At 43.0% G+C, this 14,633-nt stretch overlaps 2 protein-coding genes and 1 long non-coding RNA gene across 4 annotated transcripts; 2 read left to right on the forward strand and 1 right to left on the reverse strand.

Annotated features, from left to right (window-relative positions):
- Positions 1 to 97: 97 nt before the first annotated feature.
- LOC140221364 (protein PAIR1) lies at positions 98 to 5,260 on the forward strand. The gene is made up of 11 exons (XM_072290898.1): positions 98 to 257; positions 353 to 590; positions 1,305 to 1,455; positions 1,554 to 1,691; positions 1,804 to 1,856; positions 1,947 to 2,144; positions 2,460 to 2,519; positions 2,604 to 2,995; positions 3,573 to 3,747; positions 3,844 to 3,928; positions 4,020 to 5,260. The coding sequence occupies exons 1-11, from the start codon at positions 199 to 201 to the stop codon at positions 4,148 to 4,150; spliced, it is 1,680 nt and encodes a 559-aa protein (XP_072146999.1). The 5' UTR covers positions 98 to 198; the 3' UTR covers positions 4,151 to 5,260.
- Positions 5,036 to 10,322, forward strand: LOC140221363 (uncharacterized). 2 transcript variants are annotated; one of them, XM_072290896.1, is made up of 7 exons: positions 5,036 to 5,260; positions 5,656 to 5,827; positions 6,259 to 6,317; positions 7,075 to 8,617; positions 8,697 to 8,809; positions 8,896 to 9,139; positions 9,247 to 10,322. In XM_072290896.1, the coding sequence occupies exons 2-7, from the start codon at positions 5,671 to 5,673 to the stop codon at positions 9,792 to 9,794; spliced, it is 2,664 nt and encodes an 887-aa protein (XP_072146997.1). In that variant the 5' UTR covers positions 5,036 to 5,260; positions 5,656 to 5,670; the 3' UTR covers positions 9,795 to 10,322. The 2 variants fall into 2 exon arrangements, with proteins under 2 accessions (XP_072146997.1, XP_072146998.1); XM_072290897.1 differs by having other exon boundaries at positions 5,122 to 5,260; positions 5,638 to 5,827.
- On the reverse strand, positions 6,518 to 12,832 carry LOC140221368 (uncharacterized). The gene is made up of 3 exons (XR_011897131.1): positions 12,672 to 12,832; positions 7,192 to 9,115; positions 6,518 to 6,754 (listed from the first exon to the last, which is right to left on the reverse strand). It is a non-coding gene; the product is annotated as an uncharacterized lncRNA (long non-coding RNA).
- Between the last annotated feature and the right edge of the window lie 1,801 nt (positions 12,833 to 14,633).

The raw sequence follows: 14,633 nt of genomic DNA on the forward strand, positions 1-14,633 counted from the left end.
GCCGCCGCACACAAAAGTCAAAGAGGAATGATGGGATGCCTTGCACACGGCGGCCCCACATGGCAGGGTGGGAGATACGGTCTACAAAGGCCAGCTAGGCACGGAGCAGCGAATTCAAATTTGCAGCGCCTGCGCCTCCCTCGCCGGCGATCACCACGTCCGCCGCCGCCTCGCTCGTGCCCGCTACGGGAGCAGGCCATGAAGCTTAAGATCAATAAGGCGTGCGACCTCGGCTCCATCTCCGTCCTCCCTCCCCGGTGAAATCCCCCGCCCAATTTCCTGCCCTCTCGCCGCGGCTGCTTCCGCGATTCTCACATGCGGTTGGTTCCTGCTGTGTTTCTGCTGCTTTCAGTAGGACCGGAGGGAGCGGCGGCGCCGGCGTGGTGGGCGCGTCGGGTTCCTCCGCCGCGGCCCTGGCGGGGTCGCAGCAGCAGCAGCGCTCGCAGCCGCTATCGCAGCAGTCCTTCTCGCAGGGCGTTGGGGGAAGCGGAGGCGGGTCGTCGCTCCTGCACTCGCAGTCGCAGCTCTCGCAGGGATCCCTCGACGATAGCCTCCTCAGCCTCCACCTCGCGTCTCCCACGCGCGATCAGGTCCGGTCCGCATCCATTCGTCCCTCTCTTCTCTGCTCATGTGTGCCGATTGGTGATTTTCCTTCATCGGTGGGTTCGTCAAGTGTGATTTGTGGTTGGGATTCAGTGAGTGTCGTGCTAGTTGCAGAAGGTTGGATTAGTTTCAGGTTACTTCAACTGTGCTTTATTGATGTGTGGAAGGAACACTTAAAATTGATGCAAGTCACAGGAATTCGCAAAATGTGTTCTGCTTGAGGGCTTTTCAGGCGTATCAGTTGGGCCTCAGTTGCAAAATTTTGTAGGATGCAGAACCACACTGCAAGCAGATTGTCCAGTTTCCAATAATTTATCTGTCAAATAGATTCCGATCAATCAAACTGTTTGCTCTGTACTGGTAGCACCATCTCGCCATCTAGTTGTTGCATTCATGTACTGAAGCTTTTTGGGAGTAGCTCTCCTGAGCTCCGTCTATGACTGTGAATCTGTTTGAAATTTGTGATTTAATCATGCGAGTCTGTTTGAAATCCATGCCCTTCTTGATTCCACCAGTATGCAAATGGTCCCTTCTGCTTTATTCTTCAAGGCATGATTAGCGCCCAATGTGACAATGCTCTTGCTGCTCATATTTCACTTACAGCTCCTGTGTTTCTATCTGCAGACCACCAGTATTCAAATATGTATAATTATGATTTCTTGCACAATTTTGACCTCCATTTTCTTTTGCTTGGTGACCAGAGATTTGGGTTACATGATGACTCATCAAAGAAGATGCCTTCGTTGCCTGTCAACTCAGCTTCTTGTGTCCGAGAAGAATCTCAGCTGCAACTGGCAAAAATATCAAGCAACCCTGTCCATCGATGGAATCCTTCTCCTCCTGACAGTAGATGTAAAGCCTCAAGACCTCACGCCATTTTATATCCAGATTACCCATTCATTTACATACCCTATTTTGATTTCTATGCCTGACTAGTAGTACTTTAACAGGTCAGGTTCCTAGTGAAGATGTTGAGCGCAAATTTCAGCATCTGGCAAGTTCGGTGCATAAGATGGGGATGGTACTCGATTCGGTGCAAAATGATGTTATGCAGTTAAACAGAGCCATGAAGGAAGCATCACTAGATTGTAAGTCCTCCTGTCTGGTAACGGAATTTGATACTGCAGGAGTTTCTCTTTGTTCATGAGCTTTTGTGTATGTTCTGGCACATCACTGAAAGCATGCATTTGTCATGTTCAGCTGGAAGCATACAGCAGAAGGTTGTTGTCCTAGACAATTCACTGCAGAAAGTTGTAAGGATTATTGATGCTTCAGTCCTTTCTCCTACTGCATCTTATTTTCACAGACAACAAAATTTGACTTAGTTATTCATGCCATTGCAGCTTAAGGGACAAGATGATCTCAAAGCACTTTTTGAGAGCAGCACCAAAAGCATTGCTGATCAGCTGAGTGTTCTGAACTCCCATTCCCGCAAACTGGATGAGATATCCTCGACCCTTTCAGTCTGGCCGAAACAAATAGAGATAGATTTAAGGCAACTTCAAAGTGACATCTTCAGAATTTTTGCAAAAGAGATGGAGGTAGTCCTTAAGTTTCTTCACTTCTAGTTTTGATACGACTCCAATAGTTCCATTTTTTCTTTTGGGTTCTTCTGATGGTTGGCATGTGCGCACAAATAATTATTGTACCAACTTCCTAGTTTGTAACTTGCACACTTATCGTAGTAGATGTCAGTTCAGTTTCACATTAACATACAAATTAGCTCAAATTTGCAGATGATTTAAATCACACAGTCAATCTCGTATGCACTTGTCACTTGGAGTACTCAAAGAAACATGAAACATTGCTGAGACACTGTTTGGTCTAAACTGGCTGATCATCGCCTCTTTGTGCAGGGGATTGTTAGAGCTATCAGATCTCTCAACAGTAGGCCTGCTGCAATCCAAATGCCAACAGTAAGTATCCATTACTGTAGTAAGCAATTCAAAATTCCATCAGCATCCCCCTCTTTTAGTTATATCTATTACATCTTACTGAAGGACCAGAGCTGCATGACCAATGGAAGGCCACTGATGAACCAACTACCACTAGTAAGTGAAAGGTCCCAGGTGAACCAAACACCAGTAGCAACCCGGGTGAGCCAAACACCAGTTGCAATCATGGTGAACCAAACACCAGCAGCAAGCTTGGTGAGCCAAACAGCAGTAGCAAATGGAAGACACTTGGTGAGCCAAACACCAGCAGCAAATGGGAAAACTCTGATGAACCAAACATCAGTAGCTGATGGAAGATCCCTGATGAGCCAAATAACAGCACCAAATGGAAGACCTGTGATGAGCCAGAGACCAGCAGCAAATGGAAGGTCCCAGATGAACCAAATACATGTAGCAAGTGGACAGCCCTATACGAACAAAATACCAGCACCAAAAGTGTAATATTCTCACCTCAGTTTCTTACAAATTCCAGTTATTAGATAATATTTTATTCATGTAGAATGGAGAATTAAACTTGAAGTTCTCTCAATGGTTGATCAAAGTGCAAACTGACTGCTCTAATCTTGATATCCTCAAAAACAAGGTTTAGATATTGTTATATGATAACCTGAAAGCTGATTGAAAATTCATCATTGGATGCATGTTCATTAAAAGAGCTGCTTCTTCTTTTTTTATTGCATCTGGTTAATGCAACAGTCTGTGTGTTGAAAGGGCAGCATGTTCAGAGGCTACTGCAGTGGAATATTTGTTTGTTTGTTTTTTATATTAGCTATGGATTTTTCAGTTTTATTATTTTCACATATGAATGTTAGTTTCATCATACTAGCATGGCATTTGTTTTTTTCAGTTGCACTGATTTCCATCAAGTAAGATTTCTAGTGCAGTTTCAGTTAAACTGGATGTTTTGCTGCTAACATGATTGCCGCTTTCTGAATATGTACTTGCACTGATTTTGTTTTTGTGTGTCTTAGTTTGGATGACTGTACCGTGACTAGGCTTCCTTATTATCGGCAGGCATCCTGCACCTTTGGCTTGCCCCGCAAAGGTTGCAGATCCGAAGTTGAAGGTAGAAGAAGGAAAGATGAAAGCGCTTCCCCAAAGGTTGACCGGTGGTTCTAGAAGCAGGGTGGTACCTAAACAGGAAGAGGTGCCAACTACAAAGGTCACCCGGAGTGTGGCAACTAAGAAGGTAAGTGAATTATTACTTGTGGTATTTTGGCAACCAAGAGATGCAGTAGCCTTATGTTGACGACGGTTGGTTTGCTTGTGAGTACGCAACGCGCAGGCACCGCCGGCCTTGATAATCATCGACTCTGATGATGACAGCGAAGGTCGCGTCTCCTGCGTGATCCTCAAGTCCTCAGAATCAGGTATTTGGTGTACGACAGAGAGGTGGTGGAGTTGCATTTTGGGTGGGCAGTTAGCTGAAGAAAGGAAGACGTGTGTGGTTGTGTGCTGCAGGTGACAAGGAGTGCGACCTGATGAAGGAAGCCGCGGAAGAGAGCCAGCAGATCCTGCGGAGGGCCAGGAAGCGGCGGAGAAGAGAGATGCTGCAGGTCATTGTGCCTGCCGCCGCCTCGCCTAATTTATAAGGTAATCCAACGACATGACAAACGATACAGAGGCGGTGAGTAAGGAGTGTTTTAGTAGATAATGATATAGAGAAGTAGATAAAAATTAAGACGAGTTGAGGCCCATGGACAGAGTTGCGTGGTATGGTGTGGTGTGGTGTGCTTCTTTACCTTTCCCCTTGGTTTGTTTATGTAACTCAGCGCATGCACTATTGAGGTGTGTCACCGACAGACAGTGTTGTATGGGTGCTCGTGAACAATGGGATAGAGATTTACCTTACCCCTTTTGATCGTATATACATATGTATCTGCCATGGCAATGAGATGGATTGGAGAGCAGTGCAGCAAGCTCCGGTCTCGTGCCCTGCTCTGATCTCATCAGCCAGAAGAGAAGGGGTGTGTGCGTGTGTTGTGTGTTGCTGCGGCGGCGGCGGCGGCGACGGCGATGCGTTGGCTAGGCGCTGCGGCACGGCGGGACGCGATCGATATCCAGGATCATCACTCATCAGGACAGGAGGAGGCTGCCCTTTTGCCTTTGTTCGACAGCGTACGCGCTGCTGCTGCTACTGCTGCTGCGTGGGCTATGGTCGGCATAATAATGCTGCCTTTTACGCTGGCAATGCAGTGCAATCTTGGCCTTGTGGGGCTGGGGCACGCAGAAACAGTGCAATTCCAATGCGGCCGGACCCGACGACCATCTGTTACTTTCACTATAAACTAGTTTTACCAAGATCTATCGCGCGCTGCAGGCAAGCATTTCCTAACAATTACCATGACGTACAGGCTGTGGCCGGGCCTTGCGCACTTTTTGGTGGATGGAGGTGGGGAAAAAGCGGCATACATTTTGCTTGTGCAGCCATGTGCTCCATGATCCATAGCAATAGCATCCTTCTTCCTTCCTTCGCGCACACACACACACACTCACTTAGTCACTCTGGGAGGGAAGGAGGGAGAAAGCAAACCAAAAGCAGGCGGCCTTGCTTGCTTGTGCAGGAGGAAAGGAAACCACCAACAAATTAAAGGAAGCCGATTCCTCTCCTTCCGTCGTCCCCCATCGATCTTCTCTTCACACGCCGCCCAACAAACTCTTCTACCGGCGGGTGTTCAAGCTCAACTAGGCAGGTTTATCAGGTAACCACCAACTCCTATTACCTGATGCCTTTCCTTCTTCATTCTCTCGAGTTATTTATTACTCGTCTCTTCAACGGTAATAACATGCCCCTTCTGCTGAGCTCGCATGATTTTACAAGCATCACATCAGTTTTGATCATATTTTCCATAAATACCACAGCTGAATTATATTCATCAACACTTGCACATTTTATTTACGCGGCCATGGCTGCTTACTGCTTGCTCACATTTACCTTGCCTTGCGTGTTGCAAATATCACTTCCTCCTCCTTCAGACTTGCAAAGCTTGTTTCCCCCGCTTTCACAACACAAGTTCGGCTGGCCATGCCATCGTAGCATGATGACTTTTAATTGTTGATCTACCTGCAAATCTAACAGGGACCTCACTTGCTGCAGAAAAAGAAAAGAAAAATGGGGAAGAGGAGTCAGAAACGGCTCATACGACGTCAGGACAGCAGTATAGGCTGCATGTCAGGCCTCATCCGCATCTTCTATTCCCGACATGATGCAAAGCTCCTCTTGGACAGGAAGCAAGGCAGCAGAAGGCACACTTTCAGTGGCTTTCCTGGTATGCTAACTCTTGCTCTTCTTCGGGGGGGGGGGGGGGGGGGGGGGGGGGGGGGGGAGGGGGGGGGGTGAGGACAATCAGGTTGTTCTACTGCTGCAAATTTACCCAAGAAAATCTAGCTTCTTGTTATGATGTTGCTGGCCAAAGCTGTAAGAGATACCAACTGATATACGCATTTGTTTCATTCATTATACTAGGCAGCTCGCTAAACTTGTGCCAGTAAGTATGCTCTGCATGTCAATGTGAGCTTAATTTATGACATTCTCCCTTGCCAGGTTTCTTTTTCCTTTTCATGTTACCAGAAAATCAATAAATCCCTCTAAACTAGCCTGGATTCCTGGCAAATATTCAGACACTTGAGGAAAATATCACATTTATAAACCTGGTTCTTGGTGTTTGTAATTCTACTGATGCACCCAATATGATTGCAGGAAGAGGCCACTCAAGAAAGAATTCCAGGGACTTGGACGAAATAGATGAAGACGGTGCTGTAAGTTTTCTTTATATAGATCTATAGCATGATGTGTTATTGCGTTCTCGAGAGTGAAAAACCATCTAGTCAAATGTTGGCTGATCAATAGACTGCTTAATGATTTTGTTAATGCTGCCAAGATGCATCACATGTCCAACGAAAATAGCCATTCTTGACCATAGGGCTACTTGCATTGCATAACAAACTTCCAGCTAGCATTAATAGTGCTACTTCAGGCATATGTGTACTTTAATATTATTATGCTAAATAGAAAAGCATGCTTAAATGATCGCACAGATACGTTTCTGTTTAGCAGTAGAAGGAATCAGTCGATACCCTTCATTTATGGACTTGGATTGTGCCACCACCATGCATTCTTGATGCAGAGGAGGTTTGGTTCAAGCTTCGGAATATTATTTGTATCAGGTGGGATTGCTCTTTGGTCATATATAAACCTGCAGAAGAACCGCTCGGCAGGGAAAAAAGACGGCAATAGTTAACTTACTGGTTCCTATATCTGTTGGACTTGTAAATTACTGCCTCTAACTAAAACAACAAAACTTCACACAAAAGTGTAGCCTAATAAAATCAGGCATGCTTCACATGTGCATTAGCATGATAAAGCATCGAATTGGAACTTATCTAGCTTCCATCAAGTTTCTAAGTAACCTATAAATCTATAATTGTATGCATTCCCATTCTGTAATGCTGATGCTGCATATCACAGCTTATATATTTTGAATAATTATAGATCTGATGCTCTTATGCTTCTCAGAACATGGACGAATGCAGTCCAAGCAAACCAACGGTCAAAAGACTTATGGAGGACGAGCTAGGAAAGGTAAAACAGTTGAAGGTTCCAAATGATGAGGTTCAAAGAATATTAGCTGACCTGGGACATGATGTCTGTCTGGACAAAAGTTCAACGCAGAACAGCAAATCAAAGGGAGACCCAAATCACAGCACAAGCATCACCATGTCTGCCCCAGCAAGATCTTTGGATCCTAGTGGTTCCAACTGCATGGAAGAAGCAGAAGAAAATGAACTCGAATTTGCCGTGGCAGATTTCTTAGGACAAATCCATAGGTGCCATGATGAGCAGCCACATCAAAATTCCAAGAATAAGGGTGAGCTATGTTCAGAGCTGAAGGTCTTAATCCAAACAAAGCTTAATGAGTTAGATAATGCTCCTTGCAGTCTTGCTTATGAGCAAACTCCTGAGTGTGAGGAAAAGGATATGGTTGATGGCAAACGTCTTTGTAGCAGCAGTGTAACTCAACCCAAAAAATTCAGAGATGCACTCGAGATGCTAAGCTCAGACACTGAACTTTTCTTGAAGATACTACAGAAGCCGAATTCACATATTTTGGAGAGCGTCCAAGGGCACCAAAACAGACATATAGGGACCAGGCTAGTGCAAATACCAGAGAATAACAACTCAAACAAAGATACTAAAAGTCTGAGTCAGCCTGAGTTGGCCACCAAGACACATGGTAAAGGGAGTAGGCATATCCCTTTCTGGAAGAAGGAAAGACCAAACAGAAGGCATTCTGCAGAAGGAACCAATATTTCTCAGCCAATTAAAAAAATCGTTATACTGAAACCAAATCCAATAGGAGGGATTGAACCTGCTGTGTCTGCTAGTTCAACTCAAGATCCAGAATTAAGTGCATCTGAAAGTTCAAAATTTTCAATTAAGGAAGTTAGGAGAAGATTCACAATCGTGACTAGTGAAGCTAGAAAAGGAAGACCCTCGGTGTGTGAAGATAGCCTCCAAAAAGATCAACATTGGTTCAAAAGTTCACCTTTCACGATAAAAAACGATACCAGACAGCTCACTGAACAGACCTCAGAAGAGAAATTTTCATCTACTGCAATAAAAGATTCTAGATCTTCAACCAGCAGTAGGCAAAAGCAAAGGAATGATGGACCAAACGAAATTAACAGTAACATAATTACATCATCAAAGGATGGATCTGTCTTTTATGATGAGGCCAAGAAACATCTAGCAGAGATTCTAAAGGACAAAAGTCAAATGGCCAAGTACCCCACACTTCGGATCTCAAGGTCCTTGGTAAGGATGCTTTCCCTCCCTCAATGCAGCACACCATCACCTAGGAGTAGCCCTAGGGCAAAAGACTGCATTTACCTTTCACCTGAAGAAGCAAACGTTGATGCCATATACAAGGCAAAGAGAGAAGAGCTTGCAAAAGAAGAAAGCCAAACGGGAGAAATTTCAGAAAGTGTTGCATGTGAAGCACAGCATGAGCAGGATGGGCATTGGGTCAAAGAAGATAGTCAGGAAACAACACAAGACGGTAAGTAAAAGCTCCCATAGTCAACAAAATAGTTGAACAACACATGGTTATGTTGTCATATAGGATAAAATATTTGCAGATGTTGAACCTAACACTCTGCGCACGGAAGAAATTGACAAACTGGATTGCTTAGAAAAAAATGGAAGTGCGTGGCGCATCCCAGTAGAGCAATGCAGACATAAACCATTGCAAGTATGTTCCAGCCGATTCTCAAATCTGTTCGATCTTGTTTCCGTCGCTTTTCTTAATTTGATAAATTTGTGTACTTTAAATTGAAGGATATGGTGGAAGTAGCAGAACCAGTACAAGAGCATGTTGGCATGGTTTCAAGCTCCCCTGAGAATGATGCAACAGAATGCCAAGAGCCCACAACTCCCCGATCAAGTGCACCAATCGAGTTGATATCACAATTTTCTCCTGATGGAAGCCACGAAAAGCAAGAGCAACCCAGTCCTGTATCTGTTCTTGATTTTTTCTTCCACGAAGATGTCAACAGTCCTAACAATGAAAACATCATAAAATGTATAACTCAATTTACTCAAAGTTAGACTTAGCATTTCCATTTACACTAAAAATATCAGTGCTCAAAAAATCTAAATGACTTCTTTTGGTCCTCCAATGATCTGCAGGTGAGTTGCACGAAGATATCTTGAGACTACAATACACCACAGGGGATGGTTCAGACCATGGGGTTTTCTGGGCGGACAAGGATGTCAGGTTAGGTTACATAAAGGAATTGCTAGAGCTGTCAGAATTATGCACATACCAGAACTTAGAGGTATGGTATCTAGAAGATGAATTAATCAGCCCTTGCTTGTTCGAGGAATTACATCAAGGCAATCAAGTAGATGATATTAAGCTTTTCTTTGACTGCATTTGTGAAGCTGTGACAGAAGTCCAGGGTATATACTTTAGAAGTCTTGCAAGCTTATCTTCTCTCAAATACAACATAAGGGGACCTCCAACGGGAGGAAACCTTATCTCAGAAATCAATAAGCATGTTGAGCGCCATCTCCATTATCAATTCCCAAGCACATTAGACCAGCTAGTTAATATGGACCTTGAAGGTGGCAATTGGATGGATCTTCGATCAGAATGGGAAGAGATCACTGTAGTAATATGGGACTGCATACTAGATGAACTATTGGAAGAAGTTCTTTATGATTTGTGGCTTTGAAGCTTCAGTCTCCTAGTCAACGTTGAAGTCTCCCTAACACTACTTGTATATTGGCCTTACAACAACTAGAGTCATAACTCGTAAATAGAAGATATCATACTGACAATAACCAGTTTTTTGTGGCAAAATCCTGTAATTTGAACATGGAGGACCGCAGAAAAGAACATGTGCTTGTGAATTTGAGTATTTCACTTTAGGAGCCCAAGTACAGCATAAGTCATTCTTAAATATGCCGGCGGCAGCTATTATGTGACATTTTCCCGAGAAATGGATGTAATTAACTTTCAACAGATACATGATTGATGGCTTCGACCCATTAAGGCATGTTTTTGGGGGGCCAAAAGCATTATAGCATGTGGCTGCTGAGGAGTCTTATGGGTTTTATCGTGTCCCTTGTGTGTATTCTTGTTTTTTTGGCAAAGTTAAGAAAACAATGAGTGTGTGAGCATGTGAGACAGAGAGGGTGTGTGTTTGGTTGTAACTATCATAATTCATTAATGAATGCATTTCAGTTAATTCAGATGATAATTGAATTTTGTCTGCTTGAATAGCTTTCACATGTCCAGGTTAGTAAATGGAAAGTTTAAAATTAAATGAGTGAAAGTTGAAGGACTACATCTTTCGTTCCTTATCAGTTTTTAGAGTGTGGATAATGGGTTAGCAACGTCAACATAAAGGCTAGCTACCCAGGTATCAACCCCCAAAAAAAAATCAGCAGAAACAATCCACACGAAAGTGGGGATCGAACTGGAGTCTCCAGCTAGAAAGATGCAATGATCGGTTACTTTTGTCTTTCCTGACTATAAATTGTAAACAAGCGATGATTTAATCTAAATGATTCATTGGGTATGAACAGAAAGTAGTGATATGAATTCTTTTACTTTTCTAGTCCAAAAGAGCAAATCATGTGATATACATTCAGTGCGAACAGGAAATTTGGTTCATGATTTTGTAGGACGAGACAAGATAACAGTACCTATATACTATATACTAGAATAACAAATGCTCTATCTTTTTCTTGAGTAACAGATGAAAAAGGAATCGATAGCCTTGAATCCTTTGGCTGGGCATACACAACCTTGAATCCTTTGGCTGGGCCTTGCGGATTAGATGGCTTTGGGCACAAAAAACAGACCCTTCTCGTCCTTGGGCTGGTCTTCATATCCAGGTGCCCCAGAAAGCTCAAGCCTTGTTTAACATGGCAGTAGTTTCAGTGGTGGGAAATGGGGAGACAATTCTTTTCTGGAAAGATAGATGGTTGGAAGGAAAAACTATGGCTGAAATAGCTCCTAATCTGTTCCAGACTATTCCTAGGAGAATTGTCAAAACTAGAACAGTCGCACAGGCCCTCTCCAATAGGCGCTGGGTGTCAGATATTAGAGGAGGGGAGGCCTCTCAGTGGAGGTCCTGATAGAGTACCTGCTACTTTCGGACCAATTAGATGGTGTCCATTTACAACAGGATACCCCGGACCAATATATTTGGAAGCTGACCCAATCTGGTATATACACCAGCAAGTCTGCATATGAAGCCTTCTTCATTGGCTCTGTAAAGTTTATCCCATGGAAAAGAATTTGGAGAAGTTGGGCCCCTTTCCGCTGTAAATTCTTTGTTTGGCTGGCCATTAAACAGAGGCTTTGGACTGCTGACCGGCTGGCCAGTAGGGGCCTGCAGCACCCCCCGGCATGCCTGTTCTGTGACCAAGCGCAGGAAATAGCCCCCCAATTGCTGTTATCCTGCGTTTTTACCAGACAAATATGGTCTTTGGTTTTCTCACATCTGAATCTGGTAGTTGATGTGCCGGCTAACTCTTCTAGCTTCTCAGCTTGGTGGGGCAAAGTAATTAGAGCTGCACCAAAAGAGTGGCACAAGGGTTTAAATTCTCTCATCATTTTGGTGGCATGGGAGATTTGGAAGCATAGAAATTCCTGTGTGTTTGAAGGCGCTCTCCCTAACTCCCAGGTGCTCCTACAGGCTATAACAAATGAAAGCACTCTGTGGTGCTTGGCTGGAGCTTCTAAACTCAGAGAGTTGCTTGCTAGGTCGCTTGCACCAGTAGCTTAGGTTTGGTGCTTTTTGGTCTTGTTTTTTCTGTTTTGTGTGGCGCTCCAATGATTTTCTCGTGGGGTGTGGTGTGTGTAGTGTTTTGTGAGTGTTGGGGTGTGTTCGGTACTTAGTCTGGGGGCTCTCCCCCTCTCTATGTACTTTCTTTTCTCTCTTAATGAAATGACACGCAGCTCTCCTGCGTAGTTCGAGAAAAAAAAGGAATCGATAGCCTGTGTCGTTTTTATTTGTACTCCCTCCATCCCAAATTACTATTCGTTTTGGCTTTTCTAGATTCATAACTTTTGCTATGCATATAGATATATACTATGTCTAGATACGTAACAAAAGATATGTACCTAGAAAAACCAAAACGAATAGTAATTTGGGATGGAGGGAGTAATAACTAAGTTTGTAGAATTTGTGAAAAGAGAAAGCGCAGTCATTGCACAAAATAAAATCTCAGTGACGATGCTTCCCTCCAGCAGTCACTAAATGCGTCGATCACTAGTGGTGATCCAGGAGGAAGGAAGCTGAATGGTTGATGCACTCTATCTATTTGGTAGTGGGTATGGGGCCTACTCGTCCCCCAGCACCCTCAGCATCTGATCCACTTCCTAGTCTTCTGAAATTCTTGTATGCATGATGAGATTCAACGCACTGGTGGCTATCAATTTGCTTTAGAAAAGAAAGAGAGCGCCGGTCCAACTATTAGACCCTAAGAAATTGCACGCCGATGCCCCTTTTTTCTAATCGGCAAAATTTACTGAATCCCCTGTACATAACCAAAAAGAGATTTGGGGGGACGCGATGGCTGATCGAATGTTTCCATACCTGATGCCTGATTTGATGGAGAGCGAGGGGAAGGAATGCTTGCGGAGAGAGCGAATGTCCTGCCCTAGCCTCTCGGCGGTCGGGAGCAAATTGGAAGCGATCAGACGCGGCAGGCTGCGGAGATCTTATCATCTTTTGTTTCCGCAAGTTTGGCAAAGCGATGGGAATTTTTTGAACTTAACTTAATACTAGTGGTGCACGTGGCATGTATAATTAAAATATGATAAATAATTTTTATAAATAAAATAAGATAAATAATTATTATAGAAATCCGTTGATACATTAACAATTTATCTTTATCAACTAACGGACTCGTACGGACCTTAACTATATACTTCTTCATATTTTTGATAATTCTTCCATCGCAATCTCATTTGTCCCTTGCTTTATTTAATTTTTTATTTCTAAACATGGCTCCACAAGTTTAGGTGTGGTTATGTCTTGGGTTTTACCGTGCATGGAATGTAATCTGATACTTTATTTAATTTTTTTTTAAATGTGGCTCTACAAATTTGGGTGTGATTTTGTCTTAGGTTTTATGGTGATTGGAATGTTAAATTATTGCTATTTACCATAAATTTGGGCTAGTTCTTTCTATAAAATTAGATCTAACCAATCACAATCTCGTTTCTCCCTTGCTTTATGTAATTTTGCGAATGTTGATAAAGAAATTTAGTTGTGAAATGAAGGAAGGAAGCTTTTTTATTTATTAAGTGGGCAGAAGATCTAACGGACATGTGGCCAAATTATTACATTTAAACTAAAAATGCTTCTCTTTTTTCCCCCGAAGAAACTAAAACTGCTTCTCAATCTAATACTTCATCAATACTAAGCAAGATCTAACATCACCCGATACAATATCATGAGATATCTCTGTAAAAGTAAAACAAAACTATATCATAACTTACGGATCCAACTATACTAACTCATAATTTTTAACAAATGTATAAGATAATGCCTTAGGTGGTTCATCACAGGATGGTTCTCCAGAGGTTCATGCATGACACTGCCTAATTGTCCAAGAACTTCGAGCACGCCATTGCTTGATTGTCTCTCTGCCTTTTTACGCTGATAATCTTCCCTTCTCTTTGCATTTCGCTCAGCCTTCTTCTCCAATGGTATATTTGCATATCATTAAGATTTTCGCCTGCGCTCAAAAGGATACATGGATAAGTCTCCTTAATATGTTATGTGCAACCAGAACATTGGGATTCAACCAAAGATTAGATACCTTCTCTAGGTCTCTTAACACGACGGATCGATGCTCTGCTTAATTAAGTGTGTGTTCATCACATCTCCAAGCACAGCTCGACGACCCATGTTGATCAGATATCATGTAATGAAATATCCGATGGATGTATATATTGTCAGCAAGTAAAAAAAAGAATTTATCATTATTTGTAGAACAACACGGATAACATGATACAATGATAATGGAATAACACGTAACGGCAAAAAGTCAGTCGCATAAACACAAGTTATAGGGCATTTACGGATTCATGTATAATGGAGACAATGTCATGAACTCAAAACATCATGGATTATCACTCTCAGATATCTAGATATTTTTAAGTTGTACATAAACATAATGGATTATCAATCTAACAATATTTCATTGCGATCTAGGACGAAGAACATATGGAATCAACACGTCGTGAACTTACATGATCAAACATGCAGTACTACCTTATATAGTAGTAAGAAGATGAAGGTTTAGGGCCTTACCTAATTGCCATGGTGAGCTTGCAACAGCAGCCTTCCTTCACCTGGTAGTTGCAGAATTGATCAAAAGGGGTCGGCAACCATTTGAGTTCCAGCATGTAGTTCCACCACCAGGACGTGGAAGTGCGGCAGTAATCCTCAGTGGAAGGAGCGGTAGCCCTTTGATCCCGATTGAGTTCCGACATGAGGGCGTGGAGGTCTGGCGATATCCCCTCGGTGGAAGGAGGACATGAAGCAAGA

Source organism: Setaria viridis, chromosome 9 (assembly GCF_005286985.2).
Source record: "Setaria viridis chromosome 9, Setaria_viridis_v4.0, whole genome shotgun sequence".
In the NCBI taxonomy this organism is placed as follows: domain Eukaryota; kingdom Viridiplantae; phylum Streptophyta; class Magnoliopsida; order Poales; family Poaceae; genus Setaria; species Setaria viridis.

Excerpts from the sequence above, each read along its gene's own strand:
- LOC140221364 (XM_072290898.1), top strand. The coding sequence starts at position 199 with ATGAAGCTTAAGATCAATAAGGCGTGCGACCTCGGCTCCATCTCCGTC. Across the intron at positions 1,857-1,946 it reads ACAATTCACTGCAGAAAGTT|CTTAAGGGACAAGATGATCT; the intron begins GTAAGGATTATT and ends ATGCCATTGCAG. Across the intron at positions 2,520-2,603 it reads CTGCAATCCAAATGCCAACA|GACCAGAGCTGCATGACCAA; the intron begins GTAAGTATCCAT and ends ATCTTACTGAAG.
- LOC140221363 (XM_072290896.1), top strand. The coding sequence starts at position 5,671 with ATGGGGAAGAGGAGTCAGAAACGGCTCATACGACGTCAGGACAGCAGT. Across the intron at positions 5,828-6,258 it reads CACTTTCAGTGGCTTTCCTG|GAAGAGGCCACTCAAGAAAG; the intron begins GTATGCTAACTC and ends ATATGATTGCAG. Across the intron at positions 8,810-8,895 it reads GCAGACATAAACCATTGCAA|GATATGGTGGAAGTAGCAGA; the intron begins GTATGTTCCAGC and ends TTTAAATTGAAG.